The 17900-nt window shown below is 43.7% G+C and overlaps 1 protein-coding gene across 1 annotated transcript; it reads right to left on the reverse strand.

Moving 5' to 3' along the window:
• Positions 1–394: 394 nt before the first annotated feature.
• LOC139458755 (L-proline trans-4-hydroxylase-like) lies at positions 395–14536 on the reverse strand. Its single transcript, XM_071240168.1, has 11 exons — positions 14466–14536; positions 12085–12149; positions 11222–11263; positions 10336–10414; positions 9241–9322; positions 8189–8299; positions 6054–6145; positions 5146–5236; positions 2514–2643; positions 1921–2072; positions 395–580 (listed from the first exon to the last, which is right to left on the reverse strand). The coding sequence occupies exons 3-11, from the start codon at positions 11229–11231 to the stop codon at positions 479–481; spliced, it is 849 nt and encodes a 282-aa protein (XP_071096269.1). The 5' UTR covers positions 11232–11263; positions 12085–12149; positions 14466–14536; the 3' UTR covers positions 395–478.
• Positions 14537–17900: the final 3364 nt, after the last annotated feature.

The following is a 17900-nucleotide window of genomic DNA, read 5'->3' on the forward strand; positions in this document are numbered from 1 at the left end:
AGCAAGATGTACAGGAAGAACAACAACTAGCACACAGGAAATGAAGCAAGATGTACAGGAAGAACAACAACTAGAACACAGGAAATGAAGCAAGATGTACAGGAAGAACAACAACTAGCACACAGGAAATGAAGCGAGATGTACAGGAAGAACAACAACTAGCACACAGGAAATGAAGCAAGATGTACAGGAAGAACAACAACTAGCACACAGGAAATGAAGCCAGATGTACAGGAAGAACAACAACTAGAACACAGGAAATGAAGCAAGATATACAGTAAGCATTATTATCAAAAGGATGAAACAGTTGTGTCAAGCTGATAGGGCCTTAATTAAAATAGTCTGTTGCTTCATTAGATCTTTAAATGACAAAAAAATGACATAAAATCACGCGTACAGGTACTCTTTTATTCGTAAACTCATTAACATTTTGGTCAGGGGAGACAACCGTGTATTTTCAAGGCCCGTGGTTTCAGTCCTAGTTGTCCACCTTGATTGTCTTGTTGGCTGTCGGGTCCATGAAGCGTTTGCCGGTCATGTCGTTATAGTTGTTGCAGTCGAGAATAGCGTTGTCGCTCACCTGTGATACGTTTTTGATTTAAACATAATTTTTACAAGTTTTCAGAAATTAATGAGCCCTTCCTTAAAAACATGTACATGGTTAACGTTATATGATAAAACAATTGAGATATGTATAAACGGAGTATATGTATACAAACAGAGAGAAGCTTCAGTGTGGTTGAAATATGTATGGGCACAGTAATATGTTTATTAAAAGCAGGGACGATATTTGGTAATATCGAAGACGAATCGGTTGTAGCCAATATCAACTGTAATCACTCATTAATTTTGTGGTCTATGGATTTGGTAGTCAGGTTGTGGATCGGGTGGTCAGATTGTGAATCGGGTGGTCAGATCTGGGATCGCGTGGTCAGGTTATGGATCGGTCGGTGAGATTGGGGATCATGTGGTCAGGTTTCGGATGGTGTGGTCAGGTTGTGGTCGGATTGTCAGGTTGTGGATCGGGTGGTCAGGTTGGGATCGGGTGGTCAGGTTGGGGATCCTGTTGTCAGATTGGGATCTGATGGCCAGTTTGGGGATCCCGTTGTCAGATTGGGATGGGATGGCCAAGTTGGGGATCCCGTTGTCAGATTGGGATCGGATGGCCAAGTTGGGGATCCTGTTGTCAGATTGGGATCGGATGGCCAGGTTGGGGATCCTGTTGTCAGATTGGGATCGGATGGCCAAGTTGGGGATCCTGTTGTCAGATTGGGATCGGATGGCCAGTTTGGGGATCCCGTTGTCAGATTCGGATCGGATGGCCAGGTTGGGGATCTCGTTGTCAGATTGGGATCGGATGGCCAGGTTGGGGATCTCGTTGTCAGATTGGGATCGGATGGCCAAGTTGGGGATCCTGTTGTCAGATTGGGATGGGATGGCCAAGTTGGGGATCCCGTTGTCAGATTGGGATCAGATGGCCAGGTTGGGGATCCCGTTGTCAGATTGGGATCGGATGGCCAGGTTGTGGATCTCGTTGTCAGATTGGGATCGGATGGCCAAGTTGGGGATCCTGTTGTCAGATTGGGATCGGATGGCCAAGTTGGGGATCCCGTTGTCAGATTGGGATCGGATGGCCAGGTTTGGGATCGGATGGCCAGGTTGTGGATCTCGTTGTCAGATTGGGATCGGATGGCCAGGTTGGGGATCGGATGGCAAGGTTGTGGATCGGGAGCTCAGGTTGGGATCGGGTGCTCAGATTGTGGATCGGATGGCTAAGGTGTGGATCGGATGGCAAGGTTGTGGATCGGCGTGGGACATATTATTGGATCAGACCGGTTATTTACAGGCCGTCATCCTGATACTAGAATGTTGCAACAGCGGCGTTCGACAAGAAACAAAAACACCCCACACATGTCTTACAATGTCTATCTTGGTTCCGGGGGGATGGTGGTGCTCAACGACGCTGTTGTTGTCGAGGGTGTTGAAGGCTGTGATGAGGACCCAGCGCCGTTTGTCGCTGTTGTTGGCGGCACTGTTGTGGAGCAAGTTGCAGTGGAAGAATAGGGCGTCGCCTAGCAACCAGAAGTGACTGATGAGGAGGAGGTTTGGGGAACGTAGCATTGGCACACAGCTCTTTTATCACCATTTGTCCAAAATCTACTGGTAAACACAGGCGATTATTTTGATCTTCTTTAAATAATTGTGTGAGGGTTTTTTGCCGATGTGAGTAGTATTTCTGTTTTAACACGGTGTGTCAAATGTTGGAGGAAACGATGGGATGCAGGTCTCAGACGTTTAAAACTTGGGTGAAATTCACGAACGGGTAAGGTGCTGACAATCTGAGCAACACAAGCGAATCATCGTAGGGGACGTAACTCTGAACAATAGACACAGAGGTGTCTCTCTCGAACAAAATTATTTGCACTTGAGTTTTCCATCTACTTCAAACCAAGCGTTTGTTTTAATCCATAAACTTCGAGACATCCAGGGTGTGCTGGCATGATTAATCTCACCTTGTTCCAGCTCGACGTATCTGTGTTTGCACATGGCCTGCACCAGCTCCACTCGCTCGAGGTCAGCGCCGATCTGGCCAGCGACAAACTTGTGTTCGATACGTCCACACTTGTGGGATTTTTCCAGAATCTGAAACAGTCAGCAGTGAATGTCCAAACTAGTTGTTTGATGCTTAACGACGCTTCGGTACTAGTCCAGCTAAGTGACCCGTGATGTATTGACGGCGTATTCACGGTTGATGGAGGAACTAGTGAATGCAACTCGTGAAGTATTGATGGTGTTTTCACGGGTGATTGAGGAATAGTGAATACAACCCGTGAAGTATTGACGGTGTATTCACGGTTGATGGAGGAACTAGTGAATACAACCCGTGAAGTATAGATGGTGTTTTCACGGGTGATGGAGGAATAGTGAATACAACCCGTGAAGTATAGATGGTGTTTTCACGGGTGATGGAGGAATAGTGAATACAACCCGTGAGGTAGTGACGGTGTCTTCACGGGTGATGGAGGACCTAATGAATACAACCCGTGAAGTATTGACAGTGTATTCACGGTTGATGGAGGAATAGTGAATACAACCCGCGAAGTATAGATGGTGTTTTCACGGGTGATGGAGGAATAGTGAATACAACCCCTGAAGCATTGACGGTGTATTCATGGTTGATGGAGGAACTAGTGAATACAACCCGTGAAGTATAGATGGTGTTTTCACGGGTGATGGAGGAATAGTGAATACAACCCGTGAGGTAGTGACGGTGTCTTCACGGGTGATGGAGGACCTAATGAATACAACCCGTGAAGTATTGACAGTGTATTCACGGTTGATGGAGGAATAGTGAATACATCCCGCGAAGTATAGATGGTGTTTTCACGGGTGATGGAGGAATAGTGAATACAACCCGTGAAGTATTGACGGTGTATTCATGGTTGATGGAGGAACTAGTGAATACAACCCGTGAAGTATAGATGGTGTTTTCACGGGTGATGGAGGAATAGTGAATACAACCCGTGAGGTAGTGACGGTGTCTTCACGGGTGATGGAGGACCTAATGAATACAACCCGTGAAGTATTGACAGTGTATTCACGGGTGATGGAGGAATAGTGAATACAACCCGTGAAGTATAGATGGTGTTTTCACGGGTGATGGAGGAATAGTGAATACAACCCGTGAAGTATTGACGGTGTATTCATGGAATACTAGTGAATACAACCCGTGAAGTATAGATGGTGTTTTCACGGGTGATGGAGGAATAGTGAATACAACCCGTGAGGTAGTGACGGTGTCTTCACGGGTGATGGAGGACCTAGTGAATACAACCCGTGAAGTATTGATGTTGTTTTCACGGGTGATGGAGGAATAGTGAATACAACCCGTGAAGTAGTGACGGTGTCTTCACGGGTGATGGCGAGACTAGTGAATACAACCCGTGAAGTATAGATGGTGTTTTCACAGGTGATGGAGAAATAGTGAATTCAACCCGTGAAGTATTGACGGTGTATTCATGGTTGATGGAGGAACTAGTGAATACAACCCGTGAAGTAGTGACGGTGTCTTCACGGGTGATGGAGGAATAGTGAATACAACCCGTGAAGTATAGATGGTGTTTTCACGGGTGATGGAGGAATAGTGAATACAACCCGTGAAGTATAGATGGTGTTTTCACGGGTGATGGAGGAATAGTGAATACAACCCGTGAAGTATAGATGGTGTTTTCACGGGTGATGGAGGAATAGTGAATACAACCCGTGAGGTAGTGACGGTGTCTTCACGGGTGATGGAGGACCTAGTGAATACAACCCGTGAAGTATAGATGGTGTTTTCACGGGTGATGGAGGAATAATGAATACAACCCGTGAAGTATTGACGGTGTCTTCACGGGTGATGGCGGGACTAGTGAATACAACCCATGAAGTATAGATGGTGTATTCACGGGTGATGGAGGAACTAGTCAAGACAACCCGTGAAGCATTGACGGTGTATTCACGGGTGATGGAGGAACTAGTGAATTCAACCCGTGAAGTATTGACGGTGTATTCACGGGTGATGGAGGAATAGTGAATACAACCCGTGAAGTAGTGACGTTGAGGCTCTGGACAATCGTGGGTACAACGATAACCATTAACTTTTGATGTTTCCCACTGATCCCAAGAGAGGATACTAACGGTATATTCAAAGTTAGAAGACCATACAGTGTTTCTTCAAAGCCGATGAAAACTGTGTCATTAGTACAATTTAGAAAGCCTGAACTCTTAATCTACAAGATATTAGGAACGAACGCAACATCATGAGCATTCGGCGAACTGGAACATTTCATAATGAAAAATATACAATTGTTCTTACAGTCTCTTGGCTGTGTCGTGGGAAATAGTACTGACTTGTGGATGGTAAGCGCATCAAGTACGAAGCATCCCTGTGTCCTGTGATTGATCATGAGAGCCTAAGGATAAACCGTTGAATTGAAGGCTGGTCTATTGAGACCTGACATTTCATTTACAGGAGCTTACGTACTTCTACAGATCGATAAGAAGGCATTTTGGCATTCACATTATGAATTTAATTTTCACTTGGAAATTACTTGTTTAACCATATTTTTACCGAACTGTTTATCCATAGTTATCCACAGTTACCTCAAGGCACCCATTCTCTTTGTCGCATGTGTCGATAGCCGTGAACACCGCCAGCATATCCGGCTTGAGAAGTCCGTTGTAGTACCAGTAGCTGACAGACAAAACATGATTGAGTTTAACGCGACTTTGAGCATCTGTCAGGTTATATTGTTTGTTTGTTGTAAATAATCCACCTGAACAAGATAATCAGGGGATTGACACCATGAACATCAATCTACGCATTTGGGATGAGATGACATCTACCAAGTCAGCGATCCTGACTACCAGATCCCGTTAGTCGCCTCTTTGGACAAGCATGGGTTGTTGAGGACGAATTATAACCTGGTGATTACGGGGCTGTCCGGTTATAAGACAAGGAGAGGGCTTACCGCAGTAGTTTAGTGAGTGAGTGAGTGAGTGAGTTTAACGCCTATTTTAACATTATTCTAGGTATATCGCGGCGTGTAAGCTTAATGTGGGAGGAAAACAAAGTGATGCAGGTCTCAGACGTTTACCACTTAGGTGAAACCTACGAGCACGGGTATGGTGCTGACAAACCTAAAAACATAATCGGGGCGAACCGGGATTCGAACCCACAATCATAGGTTTCTGGCGTGCCCCGGGGCGCAACTCTGCATAGCGACGCAGTAGTTTAACAAAACATTACGGTATGGTGCTGACAGACGTTTGGTCATAATCTGATTGATTCAAATCTACGATTAGCGGATCCTAGAACAGCAAAGAGACACAACTCATCGTCTTCGGTAACTTCGGTCCCAGGGCCAGGGAGTTAAGTAAAAGCAAGGACACATGCTTATATTCGATGGACTCTTCTTTGAGCAAGGACTAACTATTTCATCGCAGTAAAAGTAAGAAATATTTTAATGAGAAAATAAAGAGGAAATACGATGGTATTATCTATAAAGTACCCATAATCCTGATGCCACACAAAACTTCCCCCAGTCTGCGCCTCCTTCATCATCAGTTTAGAGTGGTAGTGATACACATCGCCTCCCAGCAGCTGAAACAAACATCTCATGTACACTTGTAATCGCCAAAACCAGTCGCACACATTCTAGGAAATCCGAGTAGTGCCGACAGGCCGTTCGTGACTACTCGTGTCATTCCGGGACTAGCCGAATGGCGACATCCGCGCGCCCATTCGTGACCAATTCGTGTTATTCTGGGACAAGCCGAACAGCGACTCCAGACTCCAGCCCCTCTCGTGGCCATTTCTGCGACTGGGTTCCGTCTAAGCGCAAACGGTCATTGTTAAAAGAATTGTCAACTCGTTGCGTAATGATTCACATATATTTCCCCCATGTCATATGCATTCCAGGTGCTGTTTAAAACACATCGAGACTTGCGGTATGTATACAGTATGATTGAACAAATTTAATTATATCTAGGATATATTTTTAGATGCAAGATATATGTAATATCTTCATTAGTCATGAAGGATTCTTTGACTGAAATACTTGAAGACATACGCGCATTCTGATTGTTTTGTCGTATTTTCGCACAAAACATTCATCGATAGGGGGACACGTCTTCCTGTAGGTTACGGAAAGGGGCGAGTGGTGACGAATGCCGCGCGTCCTTATCGTGGTCATTTTATCAACCTGGTTTCGTCTTCGCGCATAACGAAGTCCACTGTTTGTGCCACTCCTGCCTTGTTACTTTCACCCCCTGTTATTCAGTATGGTAAAACAATTGTGCCTGTCACACTGGTATAGTTTTCATTACAAATATGCCTATAAGGTGAGGTGACGAGAAATTTGGTTTAAGATTATTGCACTTATATAGCGATGTGTGTGTGTGTGTGGCTGCTTGTCCTAGTCCGGTCTAGTGCTGATTTTATAGAGCCAGCTCACTAAGATACCATGCCGCAGTTTAACATGAATACCCCACTCAGACACAGTATACTGACTCCGAGCCGACCAGTCCTTGTTTTAGGCCCTTTACGCAGAGCGCCAGACAGGGTAACAACAAGTACCATCTTTTATATCTTTTAACGTCTTATAGTATGACGCGGCCGGGCAACGAACCACAGACCTTCCCCTCTCCGGGCAGACGCTCTACCACTAGACCACGGAGGCGGTCAATATGCCTATAAACAAAAACATATTAAGGAGAGATTCCTTTACCGATGTACCTATAATCTGATTCTGATTGGTTTGACGTGTTTTCGCACATGACATCGATCGATAGTCTTCTTGTTACATCTTCCCGAAGCAAGGGAGTTAACTGACTATAAAAGTCCAGTTTCCACCCTTGCCAAACTAGGCAGGGATAGGATCGATGGTAGCGCCACCAGTAGCTATTACGAATCATGTCTCTTCTATGTTCCTCCTATTGACCAACCAGACTCCACCTCTCATATTACTTGCATTTGCTTCCAACAAGATGGCGGCGTCCAGTCGTCTTGACTGGACGCCGCCATCTTGTTGGGAGCAAATAATCAATAATCTATGCAAAGTACATCAAATCACGTGAGATCCTTGATTAAAATGAAAAGATTTAGAAAATATGTCTACCGACCATCTGCACGACAGTCGTCATGCTGTTTACGAACCGGATGTCGATTTCCTTACGCGATGTTTGATTGGATTATGCGAGTCGTTTAATAGGCCAGCAAAAGTAACAGACACTCAAAAATTCCAATCTAGTTCGGCAAGGTTTGAAGCTGAACTTTCATCGTCAGTTAACTCCCTTGCCTAGGGAAAACAAGCAAGAATCTGAATAGTTCCGAGGTACTACGATAAATTAAGATAAGAATAGCAAATGACAAGACCAAAGTATCTCCAACATGCACATGTCATTGTTTCAATGTTGACACTTTGTTGATCTGAGGCTATTACGTTGAAAAACATTGTATCAACATTGATGTCTGATTGTTGATTATAGATAGACATTTCATCATCACAACTTTAGAATCCAACCAAAAATCTATCATTATGTCATGTCAACGTTGAAGTACAACATTGTTTCAACACTGATTCAACATTATTGTTCTCGCTGGTTCAAGTATGGAACTCTATGGCGTTGAACCAGCTTCCATTACCTTTTCAACAGTGCCAGCAACCCTCTCACTCCGCGACACCATGCCTGTGATGTCACTTCCGGGATGACTCCAGACACAGAGGCGGCTCTTCCGGTTGTTTCCATCGGACAGCTTTCATGCGCAAAAGGTGACATTATATTAGCATAGCTGGGAATGTGTTGGCGTAAGGTTTGAATCAATTTCGAACAGCATTCGCTGGTTTTAGCTGCACCTCCAAAGCTCTATTCATTCTGATGTGTAGATACGTGGCTACTTCAGTAAACAGGAGTTTTTCAGTTTTGATAATAGTAAATATGAGTACAACATTTCACTTATTTGTTCATTGTATGTGGAAGAAATCTCAATCTGTACTTTTACCTCGACCCTCATATTCATAAACTGGAATTATAAATGGAAACAGTGTACTTATTCAAAATGTTTCCATGTACGTATTTCATGCACTGAACATATCGTTATGTCAAGCGTATTCACACGTACGTCACGTGGATACCCTCTTACCTCACAGAAACAACTGCGGGATTTGACAAATAATCGCAAACCAACGCATCCACATCCACACCAAGAGCCATACCAACCCACATCCACGCCCACACCCACGTCAACATCCACATCCACATCAATACCCCTACCTCTGACCATACTCTAACCCACACATCCACATTCACGCCCACAATTTCACATCCACACCCACGCCCACGCCCACGCCCACATCCACACTCACGCCAGCATGATGTCAATGACTGGATTGTCTGGTCCAGACTCGATTATTTACAGACAGCCCTCATACAGCTGGAATATTGCTGAGTGCGGCGTTAAACAACAATCAAACAAAACTACCTTCAGTGATGTACAGCATGTACCCATTACCAAAATACAATGTCACATCGTGAACCATGTAATCTGAAGGAGGGAAGAGAGTAGTTCTTGTATTTTACATAGCGTACAATTGTACATGCCATCCATGATTACTCTTGTATCTACACACGACCTTCCGGTGCAGTACTCGAGGACTACACCCCTACCCGTTGTCTCCACTAACGTTGTACACGTACCCCGAAGGAATGCTTGAGGATCTCGCCGTTCTCCTCCAGCGCCTTCTTCACCTTATTGAGTTCCGCCGTGTTCAGAAGCCCCCTGTCAAGCAAACACTACTCCTATATACGTGTGTGACACTGGACCTAGATCCACGTGATGAGAGGCAGTACGTCATGGTTACGTGTGTGACACTGGACCTAGGTCCACGTGATGAGAGGCAGTACGCCATGGTTACGTGTGTGATACTGAACCTTGATCCACGTGAGGAAAGGAAGTACGTCATGGTTACGTGTGTGACACTGGACCTAGATCCACGTGATGAGAGGCAGTACGTCATGGTTACGTGTGTGACACTGGACCTAGGTCCACGTGATAAGAGTCAGTACGTCATGGTTACGTGTGTGATACTGAACATTGATCCACGTGAGGAAAGCAAGTACGTCATGGTTACGTGTGTTACACGGGATCAGATCCACGTGATAAGAGGCAGTACGTCATGGTTACGTGTGTTACACGGGATCAGATCCACGGGATAAGGGGCAGTACGTCATGGTTACGTGTGTGATACTGGACCTTGATCCACGTGAGGAAAGGAAGTACGTCATTGTTACGTGTGTGACACTGGACCTAGATCCACGCGATAAGAGGCAGTACGTCATGGTTACGTGTGTGACACTGGACTTAGATCCACGTGAGGAAAGGAAGTACGTCATGGTTACGTGTGTGACTCTAGACCTAGATCAACATGATAAGAGGCTGTACGTCATGGTTAAGTGTGTCACATTGGACCTAGGTCCACGTGATACGATGCAGTACGACATGGTTACGTATGTGATACTGGAACTAGATCCACGTGATAAGAGGCAGTACGTCATGGTTACGTGTGTTACACGGGATCAGGTCCACGTAATAAGGGGCAGTACGTCATGGTTACATGTGTGATACTGGACCTTGATCCACGCGAGGAAAGGAAGTACGTCATGCTTACGTGTTTGACACTGGACATAGACCCACGTGATAAAGGGCAGTATGTCATAGTTACGTGTGTGAGACTGGACCTAGATACACGTCATAATGAGCAGTACGTCGTGGTGAACCTACGTGTGACGTACCTGATGATGATGTATCCGTACTCATCGAATGCTTTCTTCATATCATCGGACGCTTTGAAGCCAGGCTTATACGTGAACTCTGGAATTAAACGCTGCAGTCAATTGTTATACATCACTTCCGGTCACATGGCCATCATTCTGGTTTATCTGGTTTACGCAGAGAGTTGTCACTGAGAAAAAAGATTTTATTTTAATAAGATTGTATTAAATTTTGATTCGTAAAATTAATTTGCACGGCACGGGTGGCCCAGTCGTCTAGGGTTCCGCGATTCGCTGTGCAGAGTTGCGTCCCTTGGGCACGCAAGAAACCTGTGATTGTGGGTTCGAATCTCTGTTCGTCCCGATTATGTTTCTAGGTTTGTCAGCAGAACGCCCGTGCTCGTGGGTTTCACCGAAGTGATAAACGTCTGAGGCCTGCGCCACTTCGGGCTTTCCTCCAACGCCGTGATGTAGTCTGGAATACTGTTAAAGCGGCGTTAAACCAAACTCACTCACTCACTCAAAATCGGGAATGACACCATACGTACAAGTGTGGCGCTACTGCATGAGGCACGTGCAAACTGTAGGATGTGTTTTGGTGTTACGGTTCACAGACGCACAGGTATTAATATTTCATGATCCCCTACTTTTTTGGGAGAGTATACATTTTACGGATTTCATTTTCAAATCGTTGTCGCTAAAATATGTTAAAATTTGCTGATAGACGAGGGATCATAATTGGGTCGAATCTGGGATTCAAACCCGACCATCGGATACTGGCAGCCAGGGGACGCAACTCTACACTGCGAGTTACTCTTCCATGGGTAACTGGACCACTCCACTCGTGATGTGATCAACACGGAGGGCTGAAATCAGTGACAATGACGTCCTATTTTGCTTTACTTACCAGTCGCCATTGTCTCGAATATTTGATCTGGTGAATCCAATTCTGAAGAGAATAAAGTGTTTCGTTATTCGAACAAAAAACGCACCGAAGGGTATCGAATGTAGTCTTATGCCACGGTGATATGCAGGGAAATTGGGATTTAGGGTTTGACGATCCAGTGAGCGATATCATGACCACAGATCCACGCCTTCGTTACGCTGACACGAAATGAACCAAGCCAATGAGCCAGACTCCTCATCCATTGAGTCGCCTCGTGCGACATGCATAGGTTGTTCGATGCCATTTCTAACTAGAATCCCAAGGGACGTTGGGATTCGAGGACAGAATAGGTACATCATACCCGATGGCGTGGACCTTGCTCATAATATCAATCACTGGTTTGACTTCATTATTTTACAGGTCGTCTGCATACAGCTGTTATAGTAAGTGTGACTTTAAACTGCAAACGAAAGCTGCCGTAATATATTTTGTTTGTTTGTTGTTTAACGGCGCACTCAGCAATATCCCAGCTATGTGACGGCGGTCTGTAAATAATCGAGTCTGGACCAGACAATCCAGTCATTGACATCATATGTATCCATCCACGCGATTGGGATACGATGACATGTATGAACCAAGTCAGCGAGCCTGACCATCCGATCCCGTTAGTCGCCTCTTACGACAAGCATAATCGCCTCTTACAGCAAGCATGGGTTACTGAAGACCTATTCTACCCCGGATCTTCACGGGTCTGCCGTAATATATAGCTGACGTCAAAAAACCCATCTCACGCACATAACAGCGAAAATTATGATCCACCATATACATAATTTTGTTAGCGGTAGCGTAAAACGATATTGTTTGTTTGTAGGACATGTACTCACATAATATTACAACCTTTCCAGACCGGCACAGCGGACGATCGGATCACAATGCACCTTCAGTCTGGCTGAAAGACATATGGCTAGTCCTATATATACGACGCATAAGATTAGTTTTTAGTTTGGTCAAGGCCAAATCTCTAACACACATTTGAGAAGGTGGTTGATAACACATGTAAGTTAATGGTCACGACGAATGTGGACATGAATTATTCATGTTGCTGATTACAAGTAACCTAAATTTCAGTTTATTCTGTCGGTCCGGGAATCAGTCTACAGATCGTTACTCTTCGGGTGGTAATTTTTATATTAACGGCACATCACATATGTTTTTAATGTAAAAAATTGACTTGCCTTTGCGTGTGTTTGTGACGAGTACCACCGATGGAGAAGGACGCATTCACTTTTTCGCGAACATCTGGTATCATCACTATTTGATTGTGATTCATAAAACTTGCTCATGATATAGTCGGAATCGTACAATCGACTCTTATCGATTTCTTATGAATATAGAATGGTTTTGTCGCTGTTATCCGTTGCACGCATGCTGTTTGGGGTGAATCGGCTTTTTACAACACCCTTACGGAATCGTCGTGATGAAAATGAATATTATGAAAATGCAAAAAAAACATGAAAATTATGCAAAACAGTTTATTATCACAGCCTGATTATAAGGTCGAAATGCCGATACACGAGCCGACCAGCTGTCAATCCACATGGTCATGACTTCGTAATAGTTGGCTCGATTACTGCAAGAGTCAGTATGCAGACAACAACAGAATTTGTACACAATTCCATCGCGTACACCTGCTGGTGCTGAGATGTAGATCCAACTTCCAGCCCATCTCCGTGATGAGATGAGCCCTGAGAGGAAAATATGCATTCCTCTAATTATTGTGGAGAAATATAGAGAATCTCACCCGAGTTTCCTTTGAAATCAAATATATCAACACAAATTGATAAAAGTGGAAAAACGCCGAAGCTTGCCTCGGCGTTTTTCCACTTTTATCGACGAGTTTTGATATATATGATATCACAAGGGTGAGATTTTATTTATCATCCAGCATCATTCTTCCAACTTTTTTCAGTTTGTAGACAGTAATAAGCAGTGTCTCAATAAAAAGTACTGCTAACAGCTTCAGTAGCAGAGCCATTAGTGATGCCATTTGATTGTGACGTCATGGTAACAATGACGTCATAATGGTCTGCAAAGCATTGTGATGCAATTTCATTGTAGCAATATCTACAGTATACATATCGCTTGGTCTCACGCAAGCGATATCTCCTGTGGGAGCCAGTTTTGGATGATAAAGCAAGAAACGACTGCATTTTATTTTTGAAAAATTTGACAAAGCAGGTATTTTCCATAGAATAGCCAAATAGACGAAACCTTATCATCGCCCCTGAGAAGTTTTCTGGATTAAGGCAACAGTAGTGGTAATGCTAGTTTCACATACCCCGCACTGAAAAACAGTAGCGCCATTTTTATCGTATTTATAGCCAATCAAATCGCTGGCTTTTTTTCAGTGCGGAGTATGTCAAGGACAAGGTCGTCTGTGGCGGACGGGGCACGGCAAAGGTCTTTTTGAGACGAATAAATGTACGTTAACTCATTATATCATCAGGTTTATGTGTCGCGGACAGAATGACGATGGGCGGGCTGACAGATGCCATCGATTGAACGTGTTTTGGCTCGTGGTATTTATGTACACCATCCAGTAAACAGAAAAATCGGTAAGTTAGCGGTACAAATTCTGAGCAGGGATTTTGGCTCGGAACAGAAAAATCACGATATTTTGAGCTTCTGAAGATGCAGGCTCCCAAAGCAAGGCTTCGATTTTCTCCGTCTATGTCTCATTGTGTAGCTAAATGTATTGGCTTGAAATGAGTGTGTAGTTTTATGGGGGTATTTACAGCGGACATAGTTGAATTCGTCCTCGAACGAACTAGGTGAGTTGGCCTCGTTACTTCCCTCTCCTTTGATATAGTATACTGACACTGGATGTGACCATATATCTTGTAGCTGCTATTTCTTTGCGTTGCAAGCCCCTGTGCTACTAGTGTGTCTAGTCGCATTGACGAATACACGGAGTTCACGTTCCACGGCGGTCCCATGTTCAAAGGGATTGCTGTCTAATTCACGCGGAAAGATTTTCTTTAGTTTTTTCAGCACGGTTTGGTCTTGATTTCAAAACACTGAACGACACAGGTGAACCAATTTTCACTAACAGAAGGCACGTGTCATCAATGCAGATAAAAGTTGCCGAAGCGGACATAAAGTATTCGCAAGAACCTTTCATCAAAACATGCTTGTAAAGGATTCCTGGCCCCAGTAGCAGAACGGTGTGTCATGACGTGAGTTCGATTATAAGCAATTTACTGACCTGATTGAACTTGTGTCAACCAGTGTTGAAACGGTAGGACTTCAGATGTGCCTTGAATGATGAGAGTGATTGGTGAGAGCTTGAAGTCTGTTGTTCCTAAGTGTTGAAGCACAGCATTCGAAAGGTCAGTGACCAAAAGTTTTCAAGTTTTCAAGTTTTTCGGAACTTTCTGCAGATGTTCACTTTCAGAACGGAGAGATCTAGATGGCTTATCAGTTCTAAGAGATATAGCGGGGCTAATTCATGGAAGCATGTGTAGGCTAATGTCAGTAGTTTAAAATCAGTTCCAGCTTTGAGAGGCAACCAATGCAGCGACATCAGAGCAGAAGTTATGGGTGTCCATCTTAAAGTTTTTGTAGCAATACGTGCAGTAAGCCTCTTGAGCTGTTCATTTGTGATGTTACCCATCAATCTATTATAACAGGCAAGCCTTGACAGGACTAAACATCTAGCCATGACATGTGCAACATCTTTTGTGAGCAGATGTCGAATGCTTCCTTTGTTATCGAGATGAAGAAACAAGTCTTGAGTGAGTATGGTTTTACGCCGCTTTTAGCAATATTCCAGCAATATCACGGCGGGGGACACCAGAAATGGGCTTCACACATTGTACCCATGTCGGGAATGGAACCCGGGTCTTCGGCGTGACGAGCGAACGCTTTAACCACTAGGCTACCTGACCGCAGTCTTGAAGATGTAGTTACATGTTGTTCAATTGTAAGATGAAACCCTAGAATTTTCACTGAATCAGAGAAGGCAAATAGATGGCGTTAACTCCCACCCGTTAAAGTTTTGAACTGTGTCCAACCAGCATTGCATCAGTCTTGTTGTTGTTTAATTTCAGGTTGTGTTCAAACCATCCACGACTTGGTGGCTCTCGTGCAATCTTCGATCTTTGGAAGCTCGAAGTTCCATATCAGTCATGGGCATAGTAGTGATAGCACGTGATGCACTTGGTGATTTGCCTCATACTTTTCATGTATAAAGTGAAAAGAATTGGCCCGAGAACTGATCCTTTAGGAACACAAGACTAGAGGACAATTCCATCTGATATTGCTTGATTGGTAGTTACTGGTGACTGCGTCCATCAAGTGTGACGAGATACATTTATATTGCTATAACACACAACTATGAGAGGTTAACAAGTGCTTCTTTGTATTGAATGCATGTAAAACGACAAGATAGTTCAAAATAACTGCCCCATGAAGATCCGGGTTAGAATAGGTCTTCAACAACCCATGCTTGACGGAACAGGCGACTAGGCTTGTAGCAGGCGACTAACGGAATCGGGTGGTCAGGCTCACAGACTTGGTTGATGCATGTCATCGTGTCCCAATTGTGTAGAGTGATGCTCGTGAATTCAGTCACTGCATTGTCTGGTCCAGATTCGATTATTTACAGACCATCATCATATAGCTGAAATATTGCTGAGTGCAGCTTTAAACAACAATCAAACAAACCAACAAATCAAAAGAACACGTGGGGTATCAAACATAACCTCAAAATCATCATCAAAGTTGCGTTATTGATTCTAGAGCATTTATGTTATTAATCGAAAGATACATTTCCCTGACGCATCTCAGAATACAATATTTACCAGTAACACTAATTAACTTCGACCGGTATGACACGAAAGTCAAGTATTACTTGGCGATCAGTGATCTGGGATGCCGATGTGTTTAGAAATGTTCAAAATTCAGTGTGTCCATCAGTAGCCATCTTCCCGGGGCAAGGGAGATAACTGACTCTTAAAGTCAAGTGTACAGTCAGTTACCTCCCTTGCCTCGGGAAGATGCTAGTATCTGGACCAAGAACACAACCACTTCGATACCTAGTCGATCATATTCATCATAATGCTTTTATTCCTGATTGAATCAATATAAATGAAAGTAATTATTTGTAACAATGAGGTCACTTGAAGGCAACTAACCATGGTACTGTGGCAGGTGAGAAAGTTACATATTCTCGTGATGTTGATTGTCTTTATTTGTAATAAATCGTGCATGTTGATATGCTTAACCTTGGAATTGGAATTGAGAAACGTGTGAGTGTACCATACGCCCAAGGCTGAGTTAAAAAGCCTCATCTGTTAAAGCAAAGACATCCTATGAAGTGAGGTACAATTAGATATAGGCAACTATAACTACTAGTGCCAAGCTCCTCACAGCGATAGCCCGTTCGCGGAGCTCTCTATACCATCGCTGCCACCAGTCAAAACTCCCCACTGTGATAGGTGGCCCCAACCATGCTTGGAGTTGAACTCGCAACCGAATGACCGTTGTTTACAAACAAGTGACGACTGTCGTGACGCCGAATACACATACCCCTGCGAAATTACTTTCTTTGTTTTCCCATTTGAATTTCTTTTTTTATTAAAACTATCATATTATTGATATAGTAAGAATGTAAGGGAGAAGTTGTTTGATTTTCCGTTAGTCTGCAATCTCGAACCAATCTGATTATACAAACAACAAAGTAAATTGATCTTGAAAACATGGTCAGTCGTAAACCTTTTCAAAATTCACCATGATGGCATTCCCAAAGACATAAACAAAAGTATGAACGTGACTACATTTGGGGTTAGAGGCCAAATTGCAAGATTCTTGTATAGCGCCGACACTGGTGGCAGCGATGTTACCGAGAGTGTAACGAAGGTGTCACGCGCTGAGAAGGAGCTTGTACTAGTACTACTGAGGGGAGACAATCCGTTGCGGACGGGTGCCCCGTGCAGGCATGGGCTCAGTAATCTGTAGATCTGTGGTATATTTTAATCTCATTAAAATCAGAGTCCATCAAGTCCAAATTGTAGGATCCAAGGAACGTATAAATATAACAAAATGTCATTCAAATCACATCTTAGTTCTCGCTACCGTTAAACAAAGATCTGAGCGCATCCCATCCAACGAACTTTGATCCGACCAATCAGAGCCTCGCTTGCAAAATCATGAAAGTGAAAGTCGGAATGTGTTTTCTAATCAAGTAACCTTGAAACATTTAACACGTGATATCCCGAACGACAATTACGAGCTTGATGACTAAATCCATACAATATAGGTCATCTATTGGCCATTCCAGAATCTTCTTTTGTCCATTTTTCATATTTAAAATCGAGTTTTTGTCAAAATATGTTTCGAAGCGTTGTCACCAGTTTGAAACTAGTGCCGTAAAGCACGAGACCAGCTGCCTTCTGACTGGCGGATGTCGACTTCTTGTCAGTCATTCCATTGGTCGGTCAAAGTTCGCGAAAGATCGTTCTGACGTGACCCGTAACGGGATGTCCTCAGATCTTTGTTTAGCGGTAGCAGAACTAAGATGTGATTTTAATGAGATTGTGTTATATCTATACGTTCCTTGGATCCTACAATTTGGACTTTAGGTAACATTATACATTATTTTATTTACACGAACAGAGATAGAATGTGACAACAGGAAGTC

Source organism: Haliotis cracherodii, unplaced genomic scaffold, assembly GCF_022045235.1.
Source record: "Haliotis cracherodii isolate W230 unplaced genomic scaffold, xgHalCrac1.p SCAF_13, whole genome shotgun sequence".
NCBI lineage: Eukaryota > Metazoa > Mollusca > Gastropoda > Lepetellida > Haliotidae > Haliotis > Haliotis cracherodii.